The following is a 26,965-nucleotide window of genomic DNA, read 5'->3' on the forward strand; positions in this document are numbered from 1 at the left end:
CATATGCACTTCCTGATTTTGTGGCAATTCATCAGAGCGCGTTTGGCCTCCCTCCACCAAACAAAATGAGCTGCTGCCATGGCATCAGCCAGAGTCACTTCTCAGTAATCAGTCTGGAGGTCAAAGCTAAAGCACACTGACAAAGACAACACACGCCCTGTTCAGACCTGGGAGAAGTAAACCCATTCATCAGCATCAGCCAATTATTATTTATTGAATTGTCTGATCATTACCTTTGTAAGTTTACACATTTAATGTTTTGGTTTTACCTTTTGTTATTTAAAATATATACTGTAAAGTCCTCAGTTCAGTTCAATACAATCACAAGTGGACAGCAGTTTCTCCCCTCCCTGTGCTATATGCTAATACACGTGTGTGTAATTTATCTTTTTGAGAACAGAAATGACACTTTTAGTACAATCAATGTCTGTTCCCTGACAAGTATTAAAAACACCGTGGAACTGCAGCAGGTCAGAGGACGTCAGCAGAGTAGACGGACTCTAATCCGTCCTGAGGACAGGATGTGTTCATGCATGCTCTGAAATGTGTCCACATCTGTGTCTTCTCAAACCACAGATCTGAAGCTGCATTTAGGACACATTGGGTGCCTTCAGACCTGTAGCTGTCCACATGTGATAGGATTACTCAGGCTGGATGTTAATACCAGGTCTGAACTGGGTCCTGAAGGAGGTGTTTCGTCTGCGGGATCATACAAACTAGTTCCCTTTGCTTCAATGTGTTGAATTATTGGAAAAAAATCTAAACACTGTAAATTTGTTATCTTTCATAGTTTAAATCTCTCTTTCGCTCCAGTTGTCTTTAGTCTTGATGTTAGTCATGATGGCATCATTATTTGAATGGGTAAATCTTCTGTTTTGTGTTTTGCTGGTGGTTGTCTTGGCAGTCGTCATCCTGGTTTGAATTAATCTGTTTGCATTCTTATTACCAAGATCTTGCCACATTTTCTAAAATGAATTCCCTAAATATGTCCAAATTGCATGACCCGATCGGCTTTATTTATGTGAGCTGAAAAAGCGGGGGGACTGTAAATATGAGACGCGATTGCACCCAACAGGAAGTCCCCACAAAGAGACCTAAACAAACTGTGAGTGTGTGTATGCAGCTGCTCCCTGTGCCTGCTCTTCCTGCACAAGTCATCCATTGTCCCCCAGTTTGGCTGCTGTGTTTATTTTTTGTTTGATCTCTCTATCTACCCTCTGCTTTGTGCATTCACATGTTTGCATGCATAATAGCGTAGGTGTGCGCTTATTCATGCACATGGCTGCAGGTGTGTCTACAGCTCGGCAGCTCTGTCCTTGTGTTGGTGTGTTTAGACATAATACGCCTGTTTTTCATTTTCTCTCTGTGTTTGCAAATGTGTGCGAGCATCTCTCTGAGACATCCCAGAGACGTCGCTCTGTTTGGGGTAACAGGAAGGAGCACATTGCGGGTGCATGCTGACTTGTTATCCACTCCATGTTTTGTGTATGGGGTCGTTGCCCTGTAGGAAATGAACCCACGTTTTGTTCTCACAGTAAATGCCAGAATAAAGGAACAAGACATTATGTTTGTTATGACAGGAAAATGGTGCAAGAGGATGTTTCAGAAGTCAACACACATTATCATGTCTGTTTTTATGTTTTTAATTTTACAACCTGCTGATTTACAATAAACATATGGCATCCATTTGCCTGCATGCTCTGGTGAGCGGTCATACTTACTTTAAGGGTCTAGTGTGTGAGAATTATCGACATCTAATGGTGAGACTGCAGGTTGTCTCCTCTGTTCACCCTTCCCTTTCTTATGTGTGTCAGGGAACTACAGTGGCCTTTAAATAAATATTGTTCTTTTTCTGTTTGCAAAGCAAGCTTACACTTATATTTATGGGTAGTATTTGGGCTCAAAGACACAAATTCTGATTGCAAATTGACTTCAGTTCAGTATTTACTGTTTGATAGGTTAAAATAAGATGGTTATCACTCTTGCTTTTGCAACAAGAAGACCCGGGTTTGTGACCCGATCGGAACAAAGGCCTTTGTGCATATCCAGTTCTCCAGTTTCCTCCCACTGTCCAAAGACATGCAGATTTGGGGATTAGTTGGACATTAATTGACACTAGTGTAGATGTGAGCATGGATGCTTGATTGTCTCTGTGTGGGCCTGTGATGGACTGGCGACCTGTCCAGGGTGCACCCGTCAGCTGGGATTGGCACCTGTGCAACCCTCGGTAAAGCAGTAGAAGATGAATGAATGAAATCAAAATATTGACACCAGAATGGGGAGGCACTGTATAGGACATTAGTTTAAAACTGTAATTGAAACTAAAACAATCAAAAATAAAACGTGTAAATTGCAGCCTCTGCAATTTGCTAATTGCATTGTGGCAATTGTGATTTCTCTTTGAAAACTATTAATTGTTCAACCCTAGGTAGTACTGTATATTCAACTCCTGCCACTAAACACCTCTAATAGTTACACACTGAACCTTAAAGTAACTTTGACCTGATTTTCGACATTGCAGACTCTGCTCCATAAATATGTTAGGAAGTCTAAAATAATCAACATAATCTAACTTTAGGATGTATTATATGAGTTCCCTGATAGCTTCAATATATTTTATGGTTCACACATCAATGTTCACATTGCCACAGCATCCCCAATAAAATGCTGTGTTTTGCCCCCAGTCATAGGATGAAACGAGAGCAAAACTTTGCTGCCAAGATGTTTATGGTCCAGGGGAATGAGGGCACTGTTTACACGTTGCCATGGAGATGTGCATGAGAGAGAAGGGGAAAAAGGCTGCATATACTGGAAATGACTTCTGAGATATTCATCCCAGTCATTTCACATTTGGCAGCCCCTCCTGTTTTTCTGAGCCAATGTTTTTTTTCTTCATATGAACCCATTTCCTTGGGGTTACAGAGTCAAAGAGGGAGAGAGGTGAAGTTTTTCGGGCTGTTGCGGTTGTGGGAGATAATTTGTGCAGCTGTTAAAATGGGGATTGGTCTTGCTGCTCAGTATCTATAATACCCATGGAGGCCCTTAGTTTCACACAGTGGCTGGAAACATCCACCTGCTCATAACAACACGCTGAATATTCATGTGTGGGGATTTTGGGATGCATGTTTAAAAGTAGAAGAAGAAGAAGAAGAAGAAGAAAAGCTCTCTTGTCTGGGCATTAACCTCGGGGTCAGGTGCCATCACTGCTGCCACGAGCCACAAGTCTAAATTAGTTATAAATAATTGCTTGCAGTTGTGGGTTTGCACAGTTGTTTGTGGTTCAGACTGCTGAGTGTACAGTCTGTGAAACTAAAGCCCAGCTCCTTGATGTCCAAGCTATAGCTGTGCTGACTCAGCCGACATGAGGCGACCACCTGGGACTGACCGAGGGTCTGTAGGGTGGCCTTTTTTTTTGGTTCACACTTTGTCTTGGTATTCAATACCTTTGTGTTAATGAGTGCAATGGAGCCAGGTCATAAATTAGCAGCGGTCCGGACAGAACAGAACAAAGTCAAAATGATGATGCAGCCTTCCTCTTCAACCTCATGTGCACTGGGATCATGTTTGTCCATTTGACTTTAAATACATATTATTAGTGCTAATAATATATATCCAAATATCTTTGAGAGAGTAGTATGTCAAATGATTTGTTCTTACTGGACTCGGACATGCTACAAAATATCACGATCATGAGTATGTCCTTACCAGAAGTGTCATTTCCTTGTGTTTCCGTTCTGCTTGTGTATGTCAGTACCACAGAGAGAACATCCCTCCGTCTCTCTCTACAACACTGAGGCACGTCTGCTAATCTCTACCTTGGTATCAATGGATTTGGAGGCATGTTTTTAAAAACACATCCAAAACCAACACAGATACAGATCGTATAGTGAATAGAGGGAGAGAAGGGTGACTGTGGTGAAGGAGCTTGGTACAGATCTATCATTTATCATAGTCCGACCATTTGTATCATATATAATACATGTTTAAGATGGATTCGTGAGATTTCCTGGTCTGAATTGCTCATGGATGGTGCAAAAATGCTGCTGAGTGGAATTGGGAACTTTGCAACACGTCTGCATCTAGAACTAATGAAGACAACTAAAAGTATTTTGGCTGAGATCAAGGCTACACAGCTGTCAGATTCTAATGAAATTCAACTGCAAAGATAGTCAAAGCAAACGCACAAGCATAACCAAATTCCTCATCATGTCACAAAGCTGGGGCGATACAGTTATAGTGTCCTCTGTGATTATAGGTCACAGTCCAAACCTCCAAAGTCATGCACTTGAGATCCTTACTGACACTTGTGTAACGCAAAGGTGGCTCCATCAGTTTAAAGAGTTTAAAGCAGTTTGTTTTATTTATAAGAGCTCTCCACATGCAATTTTCCATTGGGGTGACTTGTGGTTGGACGTGAAGTTCAAGTTTCTCTGGTCATGTAGCAAAGACAGAGACAGAAATGGATATTTGTGCTTTTCCTCTGAAGATATGCAGCGGTGGGTCTCTTTTGGTTCCACCTCTGGAGGTTTGTTTAGTAGAAACATCCTCTTGTGGAACTTGTAAAACCAATGAAGACTCTTTCATACTCAAATTAGCCCACATTTTGGGGCTTTTTGAGCCTCAGTGTACCCACTAAGGCAATTAACACCATTAACATTACTAGTTGTCGGTCTGTCCTGTGGTGTATTTTTCATCCCTGTTTCACCCATGCGTGAAATGTGACGTCTCAAACACGCCCCGAGGGAGAAACAGTCGGAGGAAGAAGATGGAGCTCAAGGAAAATGTTACAGTCGTTACTATTTTATATGTAAAGAGTCAAATTCAGGGTTAACGGCTCTATTAATGGCCAGAAGATGAGTACATGTCTCAGTGGACTCGAATTAAATGATTCCACACTAGTCAAAATTCAGGTTAAAGCCAGGATTAAATCGTTTTTTTGACCAGAGGGAATGGGATCTAATTGAATCACCAAACCTGCAAGTAAAAGTACCCGCTCCTCACTGAGCGTGCCTCTCGTTCTGGTCTGATTTGAATGAAGATAAGGTGTTGGTACGCCTCATAAGTTGTAAACAACATTAGCTCAAACAATGGCACAGGTCCACAGTCCTCAAGCAGGTGTCCAATGGGTTTTGGTTTAACAGAGCAGGCTTCAGATTTCAAAGGGATTCCCTATCCCTTGGATCACAGGGCTGAGGATGACAGGGAGGATGTGAAGATATCACGACTGTGACTATAAGATAACCATTTTTGGTCACAGCTCTGGCCTGGGAAACTCTGAGGTATAGGGATTACTAACTTGTTTGTTCATAGAGAACTAATGTACACTGTCAAGTGGCTGCAGGGGAACACAATCGTTCACAAATTATTTATTCTGAAACATGTTGCCACACCAAAGCACCGATAGACTGTTACCCTGAGATCTTTTAGCACCTTTCTTGGATTTCTTCTTGCTATATACAACATGCTTATCTTAGCGTCAGTTCATTTTTGTTGGGCGAGAATCGGCTTTTAATGTTTGTGTTATCACAGATTATTTGTATCTCCATTCCCTCTGCATTCCTCACTTCCTATGCTCTCATCATATGTCCATATGTCCAAATATCAGCCAGCAGAATACTTACTTTTAAGATTTGCTGGCTCTTTTCTCACTCTCACTCCAGTTGTCCCTCTGCCATCTAAACATTTACTGGCAAATACCAGCACAGAGAGAAAGAAAAAAGACTACCTTTTCTTGCATTCTCCAGGCAGTGACTCTCCAAAAACCTCCACTGGCACTCAGGAGTCGACTGCATAGTTTCCCCAATGCAAACCAGATGTGACTCTCTAACGTATGGCAGTGCTCTTTTTTTTTTTTTCTTCAAAGGAAGACAAATGTAGGCCAAAAATGCAGTCTTTAGGCCATCCACACCGAGTGATATAAAAATAAATTCAGTTTTGCTCCTCAGTTCCAAACTTTCCCTCACGGTGGTTGGGACAGCAGTTGCAGCGCTGTATGATTTAGAGTAATTGCAATGTTATTGTTTGGTGTCGGTGGGGTATTGTGGAAAGTTGGGATTGAGACAGCCGTGTGGAAGGGGACAGATGAGATGCGACAATTGCATTTTCAGCTGCACTGCTCCCTCAGAAAGTTCCATGTATGTGGAGTCTTCCTTACCATTACGTCTTCAAGTCCTCCGTGTGCCAAGTGAGTGTCAGATTATGCTTCTTCTTTTTGTTTTTACGGCTTAACTGAGCGTACGTCAGTGGTATACGTGCTGTGCTTTTGTTTGTCGTTTCTACAGAAAATCTCTCTGTCGAATCCCTTTAATAATTGAGGCCACAAAGTTTGACGTGCATTTCTTTCAGGCCAGTTTTCCTTCAGTCGTAGATTTTCCTGTAATTCTACAGTGTGTCCTACACAATAGGTTCAAGGCTAATATTAAAAGACATCAAGTCATATCCCTGCACTTGCATGGTCATTAGAAGTTGCCAAGAAGGGACAAATTACAAAGGCTGCGGTGACATTTTCTGCTGCAGGTGGTCATTTCCCTCCTTTGTGTTTATGATGTCGGCTTTGATTTGAGCTCTCTGTCGCCTCCCACTCCACACCAGCTGGTGTTTAAATGCTCAGGGACAATAACAGGTTAGTGTTTCCAGTGTCTGGTCCTGCAGCCTCTACTCGATCCTCAAGTCTGACCCAGGCTCCCACAGAGGAGCAGTCTCAGGTAAAACATCCACCCTGCCACAACTCGTCCTCTGACGGTTCTTAAAAGGAACAGACAGATGATAGTTTTTTTGCATATACACTTCCACAGTGTCCTGAGAATGTGGGTGGCCCAGACTCTCCTCTAATGGAAGACAGGCAGTGATCTGAAAAGGACAGCACTCATGTTTGAGCCACTGGTTGTTTACAAACAGCATCTCAACAGAGGATCAGTGCAGATACCACAGTTTAGACTCTGATACCCACAGATTGTGCAAAGTCCTCAATATCATGGCTGTGATGGCAGTTATGGTTTTCTGGTGAGGAATCAATGTCAAATGACTAATGGATCTGTGGATCTGAATTGTTGTTGATCTGCAACTGTATTGTTTGAGATTTGTGTACTACCTACAGGAACGCAACATCCTTCTGTGTAACATTAGAAGTGAAGTGTTTTGGGTTTTTTCTGTAGGGATTTCCCAATGGCAAGTACCAGATCAGAGCTGATCTGGGCATGTTTTAGCTTGGCAGTCACCCCAATCACCTCCACACCAGCTGCAGGGATTTCCACAAGCTCTGGCTGTTGGCGACTTTAGAAATATCATGTAGCTAAGCCGTAGACTCTTTACAGGATTTACATGGGACTGACTTGTAGTGGCATTTATTTTATGTTGTCTGTGTTTGGTTATATTTTGATACAATGACTCATTTTTAGTTCGCCTCCGCTGAAACCAAGTCTAGTCTCAAAACCAAGTATTAACCCTCAGAAAAAAACAACAACTTTAAAGTTAGGTCAAATTTGCCCACACACACACACACACACACACAAAAACACTCAAAAAGGAATTACTTCAGTACAAGAGAAAGTCTAGTAGTCTGTGTTTATGTGTCCTTTGTGACTTGTGCACTTTCATGTCCAAGTGGACACTTAAACAAGTGTGGATTTTATCGTGAAAAGTAAGGTCTAATCTGCCTGAAAAAGTAGTGCCTATAAAAGCCACTTAATCACCTGTAACTACCTGAGTGTTATGGCAGCGAATAGACTAATGCGACACAGGACGGCGTGTGCAGTTAAGCAGGTCTCCTTTAAGTACACATGACTGCTTCCTTTTACAAAATGTCACAGAGAAGAGAGACAACGAAACAGAGAAGTCAAACACCAGGAGGGGATTAGACACAGTAAAAGGATGGAAAAAAAAATGAAGACAGTGACATTTAGAATCAAACGAATGCTGGAGCAGGATCTTAATCCGAAATCTATATTAAGCCTAAACCTATACTAAACCGGGTCTTAAATCAAATTAGAGGAAAAGTGGAACGGCTTCTTTTGTGTAAACACATACCATCACATTGCTCTCTGTCTGGTGCCTGGACGTCTTCCAGACGCAGTAAAGTTCCTTGGTTAAGTCGGGATAAGGAAGAAAGAGCTGGACACTTTAGTGTATCATTTGAGGGCTTGGTTAGGCATATCAAAAATAAGTCAAATGTCAAAAACACACACTAGAAAAAATTCATTTGTCTTAGTCCAGTGGCAACCAGACAGGGGACAGCGATGTTGTTCAATCTTATCCAATATTTCAGCACCTCATGGCACGCAAGACTTTTCATTTGGTGACTTATTGTAAAATGTAAATTGCATTAAGTTAAAAAAAAAAAACTAAAAATGGTTCAGCTCTTATGTTTATGACACAGTGTCAGATGGATTATGTTCATGTCTCTCTCTCCAAGGGTTCTGATGACTCAGAGGCCATGTCCTTAGTTACACGTCACGTATTCTCGTATTTAGTGTCTGAGATATTTGTAGGTGTGTTTTGGGTGTATCATCAAAGAGGCCAATCAGAGTTTCACTTGTCATTGCTTTACAATCCAGCTATTTAAATGACGAATGCAGGAAACTGGAGGTGTATGATTCTCTGCTGAAGAGATGAGCGTGATAAAGGAGACACCGTGGGCACTGGGCGTGAAGATGAAACGAGACATCTGCGCTGCTCTGTGTGCCACTTTTCTCCAGGTGGACGATGAAGCCCCTGAAGTATATTCATTAAGTATTAGTCAAATGCTTGGTGCTCTGGTCTCATTGACTTTTCCTGGATCAGATAAAGAAGTCCAGTAATGGAGAGGACACAGTGAGGCAACACGTCTTATCACAGGAAGTAGCTCATAAAGATAATGTTGCCAATTCCATACTTGTATGTGCCACGATAACAGAGCTGCACTGTACATCATTAAAAAACAACAACAGTGGTGTAAACTGTGACATACAAATGCTCAGTGAGTCAGGGTTCCCCTCACTTGACTAAACATCCATTTATGCTCCAGTGAAAGGCTTCAGTCATGTCTGTTCTCCACATATGTGCTACTTTTTCTTGATAATGAGCTAGTTGACAAAGCAGAGGGGGATGAGATTTTTAACTGACTTTTACTCAACGGACAAGAAACAGAGGTGATCGTTGTGTCAGTTGAACCATGATTGCAACACAAGACAATTCTACAGGTGGCATTACACTTAGTTTTGACATTTTAATAAATCCAATCCTTAAAATGTAACGTGTTACATCTACACAAGTGTCATTCCCTTCTCTCATCCAGAGGTGAGACGTTAGAAAGACGACACACAGCGGAGAAGATATCGTCTCCCCTCTGCTAATGTACCGTCATGTAAATGCTTTGTCGAGTTTGAGTGAAAGAGATATTTTACAAGGCGATTGTTCAGAGCGATGGCAGGGCAGGAGGGAAGAGCTGGCAGGCCTTTCAGCAGCAGGTTGTGCAGACTGTTCATTTGGGATCAACCAGAGCATAAGCAATGTCTGGGCTGGGGATTAACAAGCCTGTGCCTGTGAGACTGGACTGGACAGGCTATCTGTGTCTGCCCTTCAGTTACCAACCATCACCCGGCAACAGCACATGGTCTGGTTTACACTGGTCCTCTGCTCTGTGGTGTCTCACAGTTGGCCCTGAACCTCACCCCTTATGTCAATCAGGAAGGCTTGTGATGAATAGCAGAATTCAGCCTTGGCATTCCTCTGCTATCTGGACAGGTCAAGGGAGTTACACGGTGCGGCACATCCCAGAATGCAACACAACAACATATGCATGGAATAAATAACGTGCAATAAATATCTGTCAATTTTCATTTGTTTTCTTGAGACAATGTGTCTCGATAATGAAATATATAGGTCTCATGTTGCAGGAAGAAAGTGGAGAATAGAAGCTTTGTTATGATGTTAAAATACAACGGAAAATGAGAACTCTCAGAACCATGAACATCTACTCTTGACTCTATGATGGATGCATGATTGTGTGTTGCCTCAGGTGTCTGGAGATTTATACAAAACACAGCTGCACACTGTTTTTATTCAGGTGTTTAAAATGTGCTCCTATTGTGGCTATTCAAGGTGATGTGCACTGTAATAAGATGTAAATGTAGAATGATTCAACTGTGGAATTCGGATGAAGTTGAAGATTTGCCGTTGGCGTAAATCACAGCATTTTTTTCCGTGGTTTAAATAGATTGAAGCCACTCTTGAGGATTTACAGTCACTTCACTGTAATCGTTTATCATGCTGCACCGTTACAAGCAAATTACTGTCTAGATTTGGAAGAAAATGGCAAAACCAAAATGACAAACATATATGCAAAGCAGGCAATAATTACTTTGCTGAATCTTACTTTAAAGCAAACTTATCAGGAGGTCGGAGGTTTTAATTTGCTCCACTGAGAACAGAATTGTTCCTCTGGTCCTGGAAGTTGGCAGATTTAAAAAAAAATGTTCGGGAGGAAAACAGCTTGTGCACAATTATGTGAATTAGGTAAAATTGAGAATGAGTCACACTTTCTTCTGCATTGTTCACATTATGATTAATTAAGAACACCTGTACGGACGGAAACATCAGCTCCTGGGAAACAAAAAATGTCAAGAAGGATTATTTGTGTAATATTATTTGTAATTGTTGTTCTTCTCTGTCTTACTGGTTGGTATTTGTAGTCGTTTCTACCAATAATCCCAAAACACTCACTCACACTGACTCATCTATTATTGCTGCATGTAATACATATATCCCCACTTTTTGTAACAGAGCTATAAGTGAAGTTGGTTCAAATATTTCTGGGTGGTTGTCTTTTGTGGAGAGTTTGGCGATTTCCTTGAAGCCCACACTTTTCCCAGGGGGATGAATTCACTCACAGCTTTGGTATTTGGGAACATTATTGACCCAAAGTGGGGTTCTTAGTCACTGGGTTCTGGACAAGACGGAGATGGACTGCTGCTGGGAAGTTAGCTTATACAGTAGTGGATACAAAGCCTTGTGAGAAATGGCCTTTGTACCAGAGTTCACTGTGACCCAGATCCAAGTCTTCAGTTTCAGTACAGTGGGTTTTGGGTCAGTCATTTCTGCACGCAGTCACGTCTTAGTGCATCACAGCAGGGGTCAGTGCACTGACGTCACAGCCCCTCTCTGTGAGAGCGTTTACCATCAGGACTTCACTCCAGGCTGTGCAGTGGCCACTCAAACACCACAGTGAAATGAAAACACTACCTGACCGGAAGTCAGAACAATCACCTCTTCTGATTTTGTAGCGTAATATTCTGTACATATATATATATATATATATATATATATATATATATATATATATATGTATATATATATATATATATATATATATATATATCTATATATATATATATATATACACATATTTGTATTGGTGTCATGTTGCCAACTGTGGTTTAGTACCTGCATTCTGGCTTTACACTGTAGGATGTGATTATGGGTCTTTGGCTGGTGGGGATGCTACTAAAGTGAATCAGGCTACATCCACACTACTCACAAGTCTGAAAATACTGCAGGCTTCATTTTAGCTTCAAAACTCCAGGGCTGCGTTGAAGTCTTGACGCGCAGAAACTGCGACCTTTGAAAACTGAGCTGCAGTTACACACATTTCTCTCCTGATTGGCCACAACTCGAACTTCCAGCAGTGAATGAAAAGTTCTGATAATTCAGTTTCACTTTCCTATAAAAAAAATACTTACTCTTTGTTTTCAACATTGTTGTTTCTCATCATTGGTAGCTCCTCCTACTTCCAGAGGACTTACAACACCTGACTTGGAGCTGAAATGCTGGTCTGGATGCAGATCATAAGATCTGATCACAAGAAAGACTAGATTTCTAATGTATGAATGCATCCATAATTGCTTTCCTCTTGTATTTTACATTTTCTACATACGACTGATGACAATGCCCCGTGGCATGTGTGTGGTCCTACCTCTCGGACTCGTCTGGGGTGAATAAAAATTTGAAGAAATCAATTTTTAAAATCCTCTGAGAAGCACCAAACCTTGCCTTAGTGCCTAATGCTAGAAAACCAGTCATTCTTGTTCACACCCTTATCTCACTGGAGACCATTAAAACACTTGCAGAGAGGGCGGCTGGCCAAGGCTGCACAGGGCTTTAATGGTTAGCAACCAGGAACACAGTGGGTGATCTAACCCAGGCACGGGGATGTCAGCTATAGTTAAACATCTGTGTTCAAATATTCATCATCCTGTACGAGAGGTACTGTATTTCCACCTATGATGACCTACTTTCTTCTGTGTTGAAGCCAATGCTTATGTGGATCATGTGAATGATGTGTGGAAGGGTCAAAAACAGCCGCCTGATTTGCTTTGGAAATTAAAGCTGACATCAGACAGACGTCAGACGTCACAGCACTGCCTTCCCGGCTCTTGTGAGTCATGCTTCGTCTCGTTCGCTTACCTGGCAAGCGCGGACAGCGCATACCTACCTGGAACTGCAGATAACATTAGGTGCTGTGTTCATTCTCAACCGTGTACTTAGTTGATCTAAGCTTTGACGTTGTGGTTACGCGGGCCTACGGCAAACGTCACGGGAATTTTCCTGATGGATGAAGCGTCCAATGCGCAGAGACTTGCAAGTTCAGCATGTTGTTGCAGATCACACAGGCCAACCACAGCTGCTTATTCTGAGACCTTGCCATAGCATTCAGATAGATGTGAGATATGTGAGATGTATCCATTCAGTCATTAGTTAGAGAGTTATGGCTGTGCAGCGATGCAAGCCAGTGTATACACATGACTGCAGGGCTGTCGTGTATTTACATTTTCTGAACTATGTCTTGGAGTTGTTGAAGGCAGCTGAAAGCGACACTCCAGTTTGGGGAAATGGTTGTTGAACTGTGGTGGTGAACTTGTTGCCCTTAACTCATTAAGGGCTTGTGTCTCACTAAAGGCTGAGACAGATGAAATATGAGAGTCTGGGACTAATGTTTTCCTTGATGACAGATTCTGTGTGATTTGGCTTTTACACTTTGTTCATTTTTCTATGTCACCCTGTGCTTTTTATGTATGTGTGTGTGTGTGTGTGTGGTTGCCTGCTCCGTGCTTTATATGCTTGTATTATGATGTATGTTCATATACACACGTGTGTGTGTGCGAGATAGGAAGTACCTGAAGTTCCAAGTTGAATTGATTGTGATATTAAGTGGAGATGATTGTTAGTGTGTGGTCAGAGTAAATGAGCTGCACTGCATCTTTTCTCAGAGCTGCATCACTTATCACTTCCCTCCAGCCATACTGCAACACTTTTTTTGTTTGATTTAGTGCTTAATAATCTCTTTATTATTTCAGGCACAAAATCACAGTATATCCCAAATTCAATTCAATTCAATTCAATTCAATTCAATTCAAAGTGTTTATTGTCATATGCACAGTAAAGAAACACGTTTCCCTGTACAATGAAATTCTTACTTTGCTGTCCACTCAAAAACACCAGCATAAAGTAGAACAGAGATGCTTTTGTAAAAAAAAGTTACTGGCAAGAATCAGTATAGTCTATTTTAATGGTAAATGGTTTGTATTCGATTATTTTCTCGATTACTCGTTTGGTCCATAAAATATCTTATAAATACCTTAAAAAATGTTGATCGGTGTTTGTCAAACCTGGAAAGGATGATGTTCTCAAATGTCTTGTTTTGTCCACAGACCAAAATGAATCACTTTTAATGATTTCTTTGTTATTGGGAGCACATTTAAGTAGCTTAAACAATTGGAAATCTTGTTTTACTCATGAAAAAAAGCTTCAAACTGATTGATCGATTATCTAAATAGTTGTTGAATAATTTAGTAATTGATTAAGCAGCTAATTGTTTCAGCTCTAGTCTGAATGTATATAGTGCTGTTCTAGTCTTGATCTATGTGCAGCACATTTTCTATCACTCATCTTTCATACCCATTCACACAGCCGTCAGGAGCCACGTGGGGTTAATTGTCTTGCCCAAGGGCACAGTGGCACGTAGACTAGCAGAGCTGGGAATCAAACCCACAACCTCCACGTTCACAGATGAGTCGCTCTACCACTGAGCTACCGGCGCATTGGAGCTATGAATCCAGTATCTGTATCGATACAGTATCACGCCATGAAACACTGTGATATTTTATTTAATAGATATTTTTTCAGTTATATTATATTATAACTGTTGTCATGCACCCGTAGTCTGGGTCAGGACCCACAGTTACATTTGCAAAACTATTCTCCAGCAGCCTTTTCCTTGAGAGTCTAAAATTCCCACATGTCAATATTGAGCCAAAACCACTTATCATGAAAAATCATTACGCATTAATCATTAATGAGTAAGAACATGTGCAGTGTCATTGCATTTACCACTGTTTGCCATACTGCGTCACATCAAGGTGATCGAGGGCCCGTTGCACAATTAAAAACCATGTTTTCAACAGTGTCTGTATCAGCGTGTTACTGTAGGTGCATCCTTAGGCCAAAAGGAAACATCTAGTGAGGGGATCACGCTCACAAACACTTCACAGCGTTTCTGTATTTGTCGTTCTTGCCTCATAAATATGTACAGGTGTGTGTGTGGGTTTCACATCCACTCATTTCCCCACTTGCTGATAAGACTGTGCCACAGTTGACAGCGGCAGGAAAGAGTCTGGTTGTTACTGAAAGACAGCAAAGTGACAGCTCCCTCGCTCATCCTCTCGCCTCTGCATCCGCTGCACTTTCATCACACACCAATAAAAGTTAATAGGCATTTTGCACTGTCTCTCATAACTCTCCCCTCCTCTCTTTTTCCGCTGTCTGTCTTTCTTTTTTTCCACTTGCTCTTTGTGTTTTGTTTGAGCCAAATTTCTGTTCATTTCATTTTAGCCGTCTTTTAATGACATCATCGGCTTTACCTGTCTCTGCTAAGATTTCTGGGGTAAACATCAGCGTGAGGAGGGAAATATCGGGTTCTATTAACTGATCAATGTGTCTTTTACTTTCATTTTTGCCACTAATGGATCACAACGACTCGTTGGCGTTTGCCGTGTGCTCTGCTGCCAAAGTTCTCCTTGTAAAGCTCAGTCTCAACAAGAGAACAATTCCCATGATCCCGCACTGTTTCCTGACATTATCAAGCCAGGTCTTTTGTTATTGTTTTGTCTTAGAGATCCCTCGTGGCATAAGTTCAATATTGTGTGTGTGTGTTTTAAAGGTGACGCTCTGTCACACTTTTCTAGTCTTGAGCGTCTCATTAAAAAAATCCTCTTCTTTCCGTTTCAGACTTGAAGAAGAGAATTGCGATGGCCGACCGCTTTGACTGTGACAACTGCAAAGAATCGCTGTACGGCCGCAAGTACATCCAGTCAGACGACAGCCCGTACTGCATCCCCTGTTACGACAGCCGCTTCTCAAACACCTGTGATGAGTGCAAAGAACTGATCGGCCACGACGCAAGGGTAAGGCATCTATCATGACATGAACAGGCATGTAATCAGCCATCAGTTGCACAACAAGTGGAGAACATACAGGTTTTCAAAATTAAATTAAAAAAAAAACATTCTTGCAACCTTTATTGTCTCTGCTGTAGTGTATTCACTGGAATGAATCCCACACTATGACCTCAGTCTTTCCACACCGGGATCAACATATTAACAGTTTAAACAAAGTCAAAGCACATCAAAAGAGCTAACCCTTATTAGCTCCCAGTCATTGTTTGTCACGTTGTGATGTGGCCTCGGGCAGTGAAAACAGAAGTTATGCCACTTTAATGACGCATAATTCATGGCAAATGAGGCGTGTTCTATATATTTTGTGTGGCAAGACGCAGTAAAGGCTAATTTACCTCCCAATTATACAGGCAATTTCCACTAAGTCCACAGAAGCCAAAAGGCTAGACTGTAAAAATGCAGCATGAGAGAACGTCTCCTTTGCCACAATCAAGTTAAAATTCAATCTTCCCTTAATGGAAAACACTAACACGAAGTGGTGCATTCAGAGACTGAAATATGCTACTTATTTGAGTTTATAGAACGCGGCATGCTTCCGCGTTTAGTCGTTTGGATAGCGGAGGCAGCGCATGAGTTGTCAACATCCTCAAGGGCACTGGACGAGCCAGGGATTTGTTGGGTCGGTGCCTTGCAGACAATGATTTCACTCCCACCCTTGTAAAACATTTTCAAACAGAAGCATGCACTAAAGTACAATATGTGCAAGTAACCGCCCACTGACCGAGGCTGCGTACGCAGACATTATATGTGTCATTTTCAAACAGAGAGAATACGCACTCATCTTTTTGGTTTTGAGTGTTGTTTAGTCTCGCCTCAAGTCTTTCCTGTACTTGCTTCATGCAGATGAGATGACTGCATTGTGCAATTCTTAAAGTCTGTAAGAGAATATATTGGTACAAATGAAAATAAATTCATAAACATAATTTCTCTCATTTGTGTCAACCCAAAATTGTAGTTCTTTATATCAAGGGCTGTGAATGGATCTTTCACCTTCATGTTTCTAATGACAGGAACAGGAAAAACTAATAGCATGATTATGCTATTATTTTGGCCAATATTGTGATTGTGTAATTCACAGTTGAGTGCAAAGACACTTCCTTTAAAGTTCCAGTGTGGTTTATTGAATAAACATTTAAAATACTACCCAGAAGGATGTTTGTGCAAATATAACTGCTCGAAAATAAAAATAGTTTGTTTTTTTCTAGCGTGAGAAAGAACATTTTATATGTACTTATATGTACTTTATAAGGGAAGAGTCTTCCTTAAACAGCCAAACCAGTCCAAGTGTGTGTTTTGTGTTTACTGCATGAACGAAGGAGAGTTGCATCATTTCTGGTCGGTGAAGGCCACTTTTAGTTTTCCTGTCATGCTTTGGAATGGGAGGGGTGGACAGGGGAGTCCTCTGTGACATGTAGTCTGCAGTTTCACCATTACATGTCACAAATTGTACACACTGTTCTTTTTCGTAGAGCAAAGGACCAGAGAATCTCTGCATGACTGCAGTGTTTTATTCTAATGCTGTTTTGACACACCTGTTATTCATTGAGCAGCCATACCACTAAATTGTACACACCAATCCTATATAATGTAAATAGATACTGTAAGTGTTTTGCAGGAATCACAAAATGAGGAATGCGCTGTATTTAAACACAACTGTATGAAATGACTTCCATTGTCCTTGTTCTCGCCCTCTGTTCTGCTGCCAGGAGCTCTTCTATGAGGACCGGCACTATCACGAGCACTGCTTCCGCTGTTTCCGCTGCGATCGCTCGTTGGCGGACGAACCCTTCACCAGCCAGGACGACGCGTTGCTCTGCAATGACTGTTACTGTAACGAGTTCTCCTCCAAGTGCGTAGCCTGCGACAAGATCGTGATGCCAGGTACGACGATACTTACAGTTATCGCTGTTTAAGTACTTCTACAAACCACATTCTACTTCTTTCAAGCAACTTTATTAGTTGATGGTGATGAGGACAAATGTTCTATTTCACTGTTCTTTTATCTGCAGCACATTCTTTCAGTAGAGCTTTTGAAAATTGTATTTCTGGCTCGATAATCACCTGATTAAAATAGTATTCAAAATTCAGTGTGTGTAACTTGCAAAGTATCCTGCGTCTGACAGTGCCCTGTACTAAACCAGAAATAGTAAGGCAAATGACTCTGGAAAATGATGACGCAACACACTTCCGGAAAAGAAGGGACAGATGAAAAGTATAAAGTAACAGAGAAGGACAGTGAGGGACGAGGTTTTAGTGGATGACAAATGAGGTGAGAGTCCATGATTAAGCAGTAGCCAGGGCTAAATATGACACAGTAATTGCCAATCTGCTTGACTTGTTGTCTGTAAGCCAGAACCGCGGGCAGGCGTGCTGCCAGCAGACTGATGATAACGAGAGATAAGCCAGTCAGTTATCCCTGCAGCTAACGCGGCCTCCACAAAGCAGCAACTGATTCCATGAAGGTAATCTCATGTGCTGCAGTGCCCACACATCTCAACCACAGGGTTATGAGTAATTCAGGCTTAGTTGAGTCATAAGAGGTGAAGATTGCTGTAGAGCAGTGTTTCTCAATCCTGGTCCTTGGGGATCTCTGCATGGCTGCACCAACACCGGATTCAGATGTACGGGTCATGCTTTTTTGCACAGCTTGATGATGAGATAACCATTTGAATCTGATGTGTTGGAGCAAGGGAGCGTCTAAAACATGCAGAGCAGAAGACCGGGGTTGAGAAACACTGCTATAGTGATATATATATATATATATATATATATATGTATAGTGCTTTAGTGATTTAATAATATAATACACATTACTGTACATTGTCGTGTGAAATCTGGGGTCCAGTAGTGCTTAAATGATTAAAAATGTCCTTTCACAATAAACTTAACAGTCCCACAAAGAAAAACATAAACAGTATTATATATAAAATAAAATACTATTATAAATAGTATTTTAAAGTGACCTCAGTGCAGCATTACATGTGCACTTGCTTGTGCCGATTTTAGCCGTTTGAATCTCTGACTATCATTAAAAATGCTGTAAATGTTATAGGCATGGGCCCATAATCAGTTTCAGGGTTTACCGGGCTATTAAATAATCAAGGTATCAAACCGTGTCTAAGGTATGAGCTATATTGAATGAATCACTCAGGTTGTGTGTGGCACTGAGTAACACAACCTCTCCCCCTCTGGGTTTGTGTGAGCAGTCAGTCAGCTGTGGTTTTGATGGTATGAGGTTAAAGGAGGCGACACGACAGAGCTGGAATCGCAACACAGTGATAATGTAATATTTTCACTTAGAGGAATACTTCACCGATTTGCATTTAGCTTTGTCTTACTAGAATATTGTGCTTCCCAACCTCAGTTTCCCCTGAGTGGAGAAATATCTTCATTCTTTTCTTTGTTACGTGCCCACCAGTGACACTTAGTCCTGTTAGCGTAACTCTTAGCAAAGATGGCGGACACTGTTTACATCCTGGGAATGAGGTCCCGTCCCCCTATGAGTGTCAAGCCTCAGACCAAGTGTCACTGGTGGGTACGTTAGTGTTGTAGTACTCGACATTGGTTGTAGACCACTTTTTGAAGGTCTCGTCTCGGAATCAACTGCATTTTACTCGGTCTTTCCCGGTTACCGTTTAAGACCACAACTGTGGGGATATCAATAAATGGCCTGTGCATTATTTGGATTAACTTGTTAATATCATTACTGTGATTTTGCGTATTGCTTCGGGGTACAACCAATAACTTGACTCATTTATCATTTGAAATTTTTGTCACCCCTCCCCCTTTCACCCCCCACAAAAGTGCATGTGAGTGACAGGAGAAGAGGCCGTGAGAAGATGTCAGCCGACTCATCTATAAAAACCACAAAGACTTTTTGTGCATAAATACCTGCAAAAGAAAACACGGCGCAACGTGTGAATTCTGCAAAGCGACGCTAACGGTCTAGGTCTTGTCTCGGTCTCGACCCCTCAAAGTCTTGGTCTCGATACACTGTGGTCTTGGTCTCGACTTGGTCTCGGTTTAGGTGGTCTTGACTACAACACTAGGGCAATACACACTCACCAAAGTGGGACTAAAAGAGACTCCATTCTACATTTTACATGATCATTTGTATGTTTAAGGACTGGAGCTTAAGTGGTTTATGTTGGTAACAAAGTGAGAAAAGCAACTTAAATGCAAAGCTACGTGAACCGTGTCCTCATGAGCTGTTGGGGTAAAAAGATTGAGGTGATGAAAAATGCTTCTGTCGCTGGAGAAAGTCTTGTTCATTGTTGTCGTTGTGCACACTTTAGCACAATGACCGTCCTTGTTAGAAGACAGTGTGAGACAGACAGGCATTTCAAAGGCTAAATATACATACATTCTTAAAACCCACAATAAATACAGCATTAACAGCGTACATACAAATACATTGTACAAGGAAATATGGCTTTGCTTTACGCAGAATTTTATAAACAATGGAGATTTTCCATTGTGGTACAAAAACTTGTTTGCTGCTTCTTCTAAAATTGCACCAAAGTAATTCTAAGCAGTGGGTTTTGCCTCTGCACAATACTCCTACCTAAATTCTGATATTGTCCTCATTGAACCAGTGCATTTCCTGTGAGTTCATAACCTGGAATGTTTGTGAGGGGGATTTTTTTTGTGTGTGTTCTTGATTAGAGAACAGTGCAGCACACAGCCTGGAGCAGTGAAACATTAGCAAAGTGCAGACAGCACAAAAAGTACAAGTACAAAATGTCAGCATCACACAAACCACAGCGTCACAGTAGAATAAACCAAGCAGTCAAATAAAAACAGGCGGGCGAGAAGATGAATTGCTTGGGGTCTGTGGAGGTTTGATTTCAAATGAAATAAATCTAAATGATTTATTTATTTGCCTTTGTGTAGTTCATGTATTCAGTTTCATAGTTCAGTAAAACTACGACCAAAAATACCCAAACCATCCTAAATGGTTACATACGGCAGCTGCGTCTGTATATTGTGTTGTACATCTGTCCTATTGTGAATGTTCTTCAAATATGAAGAAATTGAAGCATTTCTGTAGTAAAATCATAGATTGTATATATATATATATAAAAAAGGACAGTCTTCTGGGTTTCTCCTGAAGTTAACCCAACTGTGCTAGTTGCAAAAAGAAATCCATTCCCCCCCCCTCACTTGTTTTACAATTTACATTTTGTAAATTGATATCATTTACAAAGTGAAATAAATTTTTTAAATGATATTTCCATCCATTCAATCCGAGCCTGGTTGCAGCAAAATGTCAATTAACTCCAGCCAAATCTGGAGTTTAGATTCTCATGATGACGTCACAGCCGGTTGTCACTTGAGTAAAAATTTAGTTAGTTTCCTTTTTTTATACAAGAATTATTTTTCATTTAAAAATATATTTAAATCCATGCGACATATACAACACACAACAACAAAATGACCCACAATTATGTCTGCAAAACAAAAAAAAACAAAAACAAGCTCAACCCCTCTAAAACGGTGTTAAAGCTAAATAAACATAAATCATACATAAATGAAATGTCTACATCTTCACCTCCAGGATCTTCAGAGTCAATATTATGTAGACAAACAAAGATCATACCAAATATGATGAAAGAATAAACCAACAGAGAAAGGAATAAACACACCACGACAATTAAAAGTCCATTTCATGCATGCTTGTAATATTTCACCCTGTTCAGGGTCATATTGATTCAATTTGTTGTTTTCAGTTGCTATTGTTTTTTTCTATGCACATAAAATACAGTTTGTTTGTATCTCGCTCTTCACAAATACACAAATATATTGATTACACCTTTTGACCCATTCCTGTGAGAAAGTACATCTTGCGCAGACTTTCACTGATTAGTGGGCAAAGGTTAAAAAGTCATTTTGTCCACACAAAAACAAACTTCATCACTCTCTCTCTCTCTCTGTTTCTGTGGTAGGTACCAGGAAGCTGGAGTACGCAGGCTCTACTTGGCACGAGGGCTGCTTCATCTGTCACAGCTGCGAAGAGCCCATCGGTTCCAAGTCCTTCATCCCCGACAAGGACGAACACTACTGTGTTGCCTGCTACGAGGACAAGTTCGCCCCTCGCTGCACACGCTGTAAAAAGGTCAGTGCAGTTGTCGCTTCGTAATTGTTCGTTGAATTTCCACTCGCTCTCCTCGCGAGAAAAAGAATGTATCATGGGATACATGAGTGGGATTAATCCTGGCTCTGCACACAGGGGAAGAGATCTCAGAAGCAATCTTCACATAACATCCAACCTGTTTTGTTTTCAGACCCTGGCTAAAGGCGGCGTGACTTACCGGGATGAGCCGTTTCATAAGGAGTGTTTTGTGTGCGCCAGCTGTAAGACGCAGCTGGCGGGTCAACACTTCACCTCCAGAGACGACAGCCCTTACTGCCTCAAGTGCTTTGGCAGCCTGTACGCCAAGAAGTGTGAGGCCTGCAGCAAACCCATTACAGGCAAGACCACATCACTGTCCCCTATACCTAGATCTGTTTAAATATGGAATAAAGTGCCATGAACTATGATATTGTGAAGATGACAGACTTCACAAAAGACAGACGAACAACCATTCACTCACCAATTAAGTGTTCAATTAACCTCTGCATGCTTTTGGACTGTGGGAGGAAACCAGAGAACCCAGAGAAAACACACACACATGTACACACAGGGAGAACAAACTCCACACAGAAAGGCCCCGGTGTTTCTTTTTACTTATTATTAAAACTACAGAGACAGGAAAGTCATATTTGGTGTGCAGGACTGTTCAAATCTATGTGCAATCATTTACCCAAGGCCAATTAAACCATTTCACTGATTAAATATCTGTCATGTGAGGAATTCTGGGAAATGAAGTATGTTAAAAGTTGTAGCTCAAGTGTTGCTTCAGCCACAGAGAGAAAAGTGTCAGACACTCACCCGTGTTCGCCACAGTCACAGAGCACAAGCGTTCCTCCCTGATGTCCTAACGGACAAATAATCAGCGCGCCAAAGTGCCCTCTTGAGTAAAAAGACACACGTCAAAGTGGTCTCCAGAGGGGTAAAAACATGAGGAAGTGCCCTACTGGCTACAAAACACAACTTGAACTTGCTCAATCAAACAATAATGTGTGGAGGTCCACAGAGGCTCACATGAAATTCCGTCCCCCAGGGCCCGGCTGCCTTTGGCCCACCAGGGCACAGTAGGTGCCCACCCCTGCCCTTTCAAATGTCTGTCTATCTCATCTCACCATTCATTCATTCATCCATTCAATATGGCAATAATAATAATAACAATACGACAAGTTGACACTAAAATTTGATGATTGGTGTTATCATACTATTATATATCAGTAACTCAGCTACTGTAAATGAAGTGATCTCCTCTCGTCTCTTTTTCCAGCTTTGGCTACATTTGACCCCTGACCTTGATATCAGTCTCAGTCTCTTTTTTCTTGTCCCAGGTTTTGGAGGAGGAAAGTACATCTCATTCGAGGACCGTCAGTGGCATCAGCCATGCTTCACCTGCTCCCAGTGCTCCGTGACCCTGGTGGGCGCCGGCTTCTTCCCCGACGGGGAAAGGATCCTGTGCCGCGACTGCCACAACAACCTATAGAGCCGTCACTCACAAATAGTCTCACCCTTCTTCTGAATGACCTTGTGCCGTTTGTCCCAGCGTTTCAAAGGTAACACAGGCAAACGAATGCTGCCTCTGCCGCGAGGGACAGTCTGGGTTCAGACTGACGTTCATCAAGGAGCTCGTGTGCAACATCCTGTGTTGGTGCATGAACCACAACATCACCCATTTCTTCTTTTAACCAAAGAGTTTTGTGATTTTGTGAATTAAACTTTATAGCGTGCCTTAAAAATACATTTCTTATATGATGTATTATTAAACCAAAGAGAACAAAAAAAGCAAAATGCTAGTCACTTTGCCAAAAAAAAACAATTCCCTAATATTTTATATAAATAAATTGCCACTTCAGGTAAAGCTCAGGCTCTGAAGAGAAGACACAGAACACTGATGCAGAATAGAATGGAAACCTTACGGTCTGTATTTTCACAGTATGGTGTAGTCGCTGTTTTAATGCTCTTTTAACTGCAGTTTTATGCATTTTGAATGTTGCTTTCTCTCACGTTTATCTTTCTACAGTGTATGTTTTGCTTTGTGTGTCTTGAACAACTTACTGTATATAATGACATAGAAGGATTTGTGACACTGTTGTTAAGACCAATTTAAATGTGTCATAAAGTAAACGTAAGAGGGATATTTAGGTTTAGAAATGACGACGGTCACAATCAATAAAGTCGTTTGCACTTTGGATAAAATAATCTCTTGCTACCGATGTAATGTGCACATAAAAACACATTTTAAGGACGATGGCTAAAGACACGCTTTTACAGTTACATATGTGCATGTGAAACTTTGCAATGACACTTATTTTACACGTTTTTTTATCACTTTTGCTCTAAGAGCCTTCATTTATATCTCGAAAGACGCTGAAATCTGCCATGATTTGCCACATTCATTTCTTTTTTTGTTCCCGTTAACACTGTTGGTGTTTCATTTTTTCATTGTTAGTTTTAACTTGTATGTGGAAATTCTATAAAAAAAAAACAAAAAAAAACAAAGAAGAAGAAAAGTACTATATTTCATTATTTCAGCTTTGATGCTGGTGAGTCAGAGTTGGCAAATATGCATTTTAAAATGAAAGGTGAGCCAGAAAGGGCGATAACAGGATGAACTTACTGCTCTAAAAAAGAAGAAGAAGAAGACGATAATTGACTAAAAGCTACAAGTCTTATTTGTAAAGTCTTATTAAATACATTTACACTGACTGATGTTTGCTGAACAGTTTTTTTTTTTGTATTCTGTGGTCATAGTGAAAAAAAAATAAACATTACTGCTTTATGAGCTCATGGTTTTCTGTAGACTTGTGTTTACTGTCTAAGCCAGAGAAAACCCATCTGGTGTGCTCAAAAAGTCTTTCTAGGAAAGATCACTCTGTGTGTGTGTGTGTGTGTGTGTGTGCGCGTGTGTGTGAGTGTGTGAGAGAGAGATGTGTGTGTGTGTGGGGAATCATTAAACTCTGCGAGTGTGAGAAAAAAACACGTATAATAAAGCAAAAAGTGTGTGTCAGTAGGTGTGAAATATTTGTGTGTGTGAGACAGACAGACAGACGCATTAAATGGTAGAGTGTGTGTGTGTGTGTGTGAGGCTGAATGCCTCCATGCACTCTGTTGTTTATGCTGAGTCGACTGTTTGATCGCCTTGATGAAGCACACATCCACAGGCGGCCAGATCCACTCTCCTGTCTGCTTTGGTGAAATGTCCTCCTCCCTGCCTCTGTTTCAGATTTTTTCACCAAAAAAGGAAATGGAAAACTCGTAGCTGCATGGGGGAGGGAGGGAGGGGGGAGGGGGTTGACTGGTGGTGGAAGTGGGAGAGAGAGAGGGAGAGAGAGAAAAGAAAAGTATGGGAGAAAGAGAGCGAGGGAGGATGTTCACATCTGGAGTTGCTCCATGGCACTTTCACTGAGGGGGTCAACTCAACTCATGGCCTCCTTTGGATTTATTAAAAGGAGGAGACGGGCAACTAGCAGGAAAGTTCAGGAGGAGACGTTTCTTTTAGATGCTCTCAACAATCATGATAAACGTTTGCGTTTGAAGCCTGACTGTTGTGCTTTTTATAGCCATCGTTTTTCAGCTTTACTCGCTTTCTCTTCTCCGTTTTAAACTAATATACTTTCATTTGTCCCGTACCCTTGTCATCGCTGTCACTCAGAATCAAGACCGTAAGTGGGCAAACAGCAACAGACCTGAGTTCCCACAGGCTTAGAGGAGATATTAGGCCCACAATTATGCTGCTACAACAAACAGTGGGACATTTTTACGTGCTCTCAACAACGAAATGTAATCAGACTCTATATAGTCCAGAGTTGATATTATAAGCGGGGCCATCTGTTTGTGTTTTACCCAAAAGAAACCCAGGTATAGTTCACACACTAAACCCAGCTCCGTTTATTTTCATCAGAGGTTTACATGTGAAGGTTTGCTGCACAGTTGAACTTTCCAAATCACACAGGACTGAACCGCTGAGGGACACTAATAGGAGCTAACTTAAACAGTCCAACGTCACGTTTGTTTGGTCCTTTTGCATCATATTCTTGTATGAAGTGATTACTGTTTGTTATAGTCCACAAAGAAAACATGTTCCAGGGGTTTAAAGAGATTCCACGTGTCACTGAGGAATAACCGTGATGACACGCGCGCGACACACACACACACACACACTAACGAGAAGGCCTTTTCACTTTGATTGGCATCGTGGATGTGTTGCTTTCCTTTGCTTGTGCTGCCTGTGGTAGAAGATGACGAATGTTCAACTTTCCAAGTGAGACTTTGACCAATCACAGGGCAGTTCACAGCGAGAGAAGGCGCTCCCATTGGCTGCTCTGCTTAGCAGCTGTGCAAACGTCCTTAAATGTCACTACTCCAGCGTTGGCAATGTTCTCACATGATCTCACTCAGACATTAACTGGTGATTAAACATAGGAATCTGGCAGGAGAATCTCTGTCAACTTCTTCAGACATTTGCAGATAAAGTTCCCTCCAGAGATTCCAACTCCAGAATTCAGTGCATTTCTGAAAAGAGATTCACACAATGAATGCAGGTCAGTATTCTGGAGTGTTTCAGAGATTATCTCGGACTGTTAGTCTGAGTTCATCTGGAGAAATGAGCTCAGGTCGTTCAAATATGTGCTTTCTTTAGAGGCTTCAGAGGTAATGACTTCAACACAAGGTGTAAGAACAAGAGAGCAATTAATGTATAACTTTCACTTTTAACCACAGCTGTAATTCTGTGTACTGTCAGTGCAACGTGCAGCTGCTGCATGCGCAGTAAAGGATGTAGGATGAATTATCAGCACCGGTTAGGGCGACTTGTAAAAGTATCAGAGGCACACGGAGGCAGATAGAATCAGGTTAATACAGGCTCAGATCCTGAGGCTTTACTGAGAGTTGGGTCCATAAAAACAGCAGTGAGGGATGATTAGCACCAAACCCATCTGTATCATTCCCAGATGTCTGTGCTCGGCCGTCTGCAGCACCTCTCAGCCTCAGCTCAGGAGCACTTATCGCGGTTTTAATCCTCCCAATCCAACATAAATAACGTGAGGTGATGGAAATGATTTTGTCCACGCTTAAGAGTCGGGCTTCATCTTTTTAAACAAAGAGAGTGGAATACTTTGATTGTTGTGTATGTTTTGAGCTCCTGTTGAAGAGAAGAACTCTTGAAGTGTGGTTAAGATTGCAAAAGGCAACAGATGGCAGAGAACTACGGTGGCCTTAGCATTTGTTAGCATTGTGAGCTTTTGCTTCAAAATGTAAAATGTGCAAAACAACAAGGTCCTTATCTAAAATACATACAGTCTTATTCTGAGGCTACAAAAACCAAATCATCTTTATTTTAAAGCAATTATACACTTAT

At 41.3% G+C, this 26,965-nt stretch overlaps 1 protein-coding gene across 1 annotated transcript in view; it reads left to right on the top strand.

Annotated features, from left to right (window-relative positions):
- Positions 1–24,314, top strand: part of fhl3a (four and a half LIM domains 3a) — a 37,997-nt gene extending 13,683 nt beyond the window's left edge. Inside the window, exons 2-6 of the mRNA XM_044015196.1 lie at positions 15,259–15,434; positions 17,192–17,366; positions 21,431–21,600; positions 21,770–21,956; positions 22,941–24,314. Coding sequence (XP_043871131.1) covers positions 15,279–15,434; positions 17,192–17,366; positions 21,431–21,600; positions 21,770–21,956; positions 22,941–23,092 — 840 coding nt within the window. The 5' untranslated portion in view covers positions 15,259–15,278 and the 3' untranslated portion in view covers positions 23,093–24,314. The remainder of the gene's footprint in view (positions 1–15,258; positions 15,435–17,191; positions 17,367–21,430; positions 21,601–21,769; positions 21,957–22,940) is intronic.
- The last annotated feature ends 2,651 nt before the right edge of the window (positions 24,315–26,965 follow it).

Source organism: Solea senegalensis, unplaced genomic scaffold (genome assembly GCF_019176455.1).
Source record: "Solea senegalensis isolate Sse05_10M unplaced genomic scaffold, IFAPA_SoseM_1 scf7180000013032, whole genome shotgun sequence".
Lineage (NCBI taxonomy): Eukaryota > Metazoa > Chordata > Actinopteri > Pleuronectiformes > Soleidae > Solea > Solea senegalensis.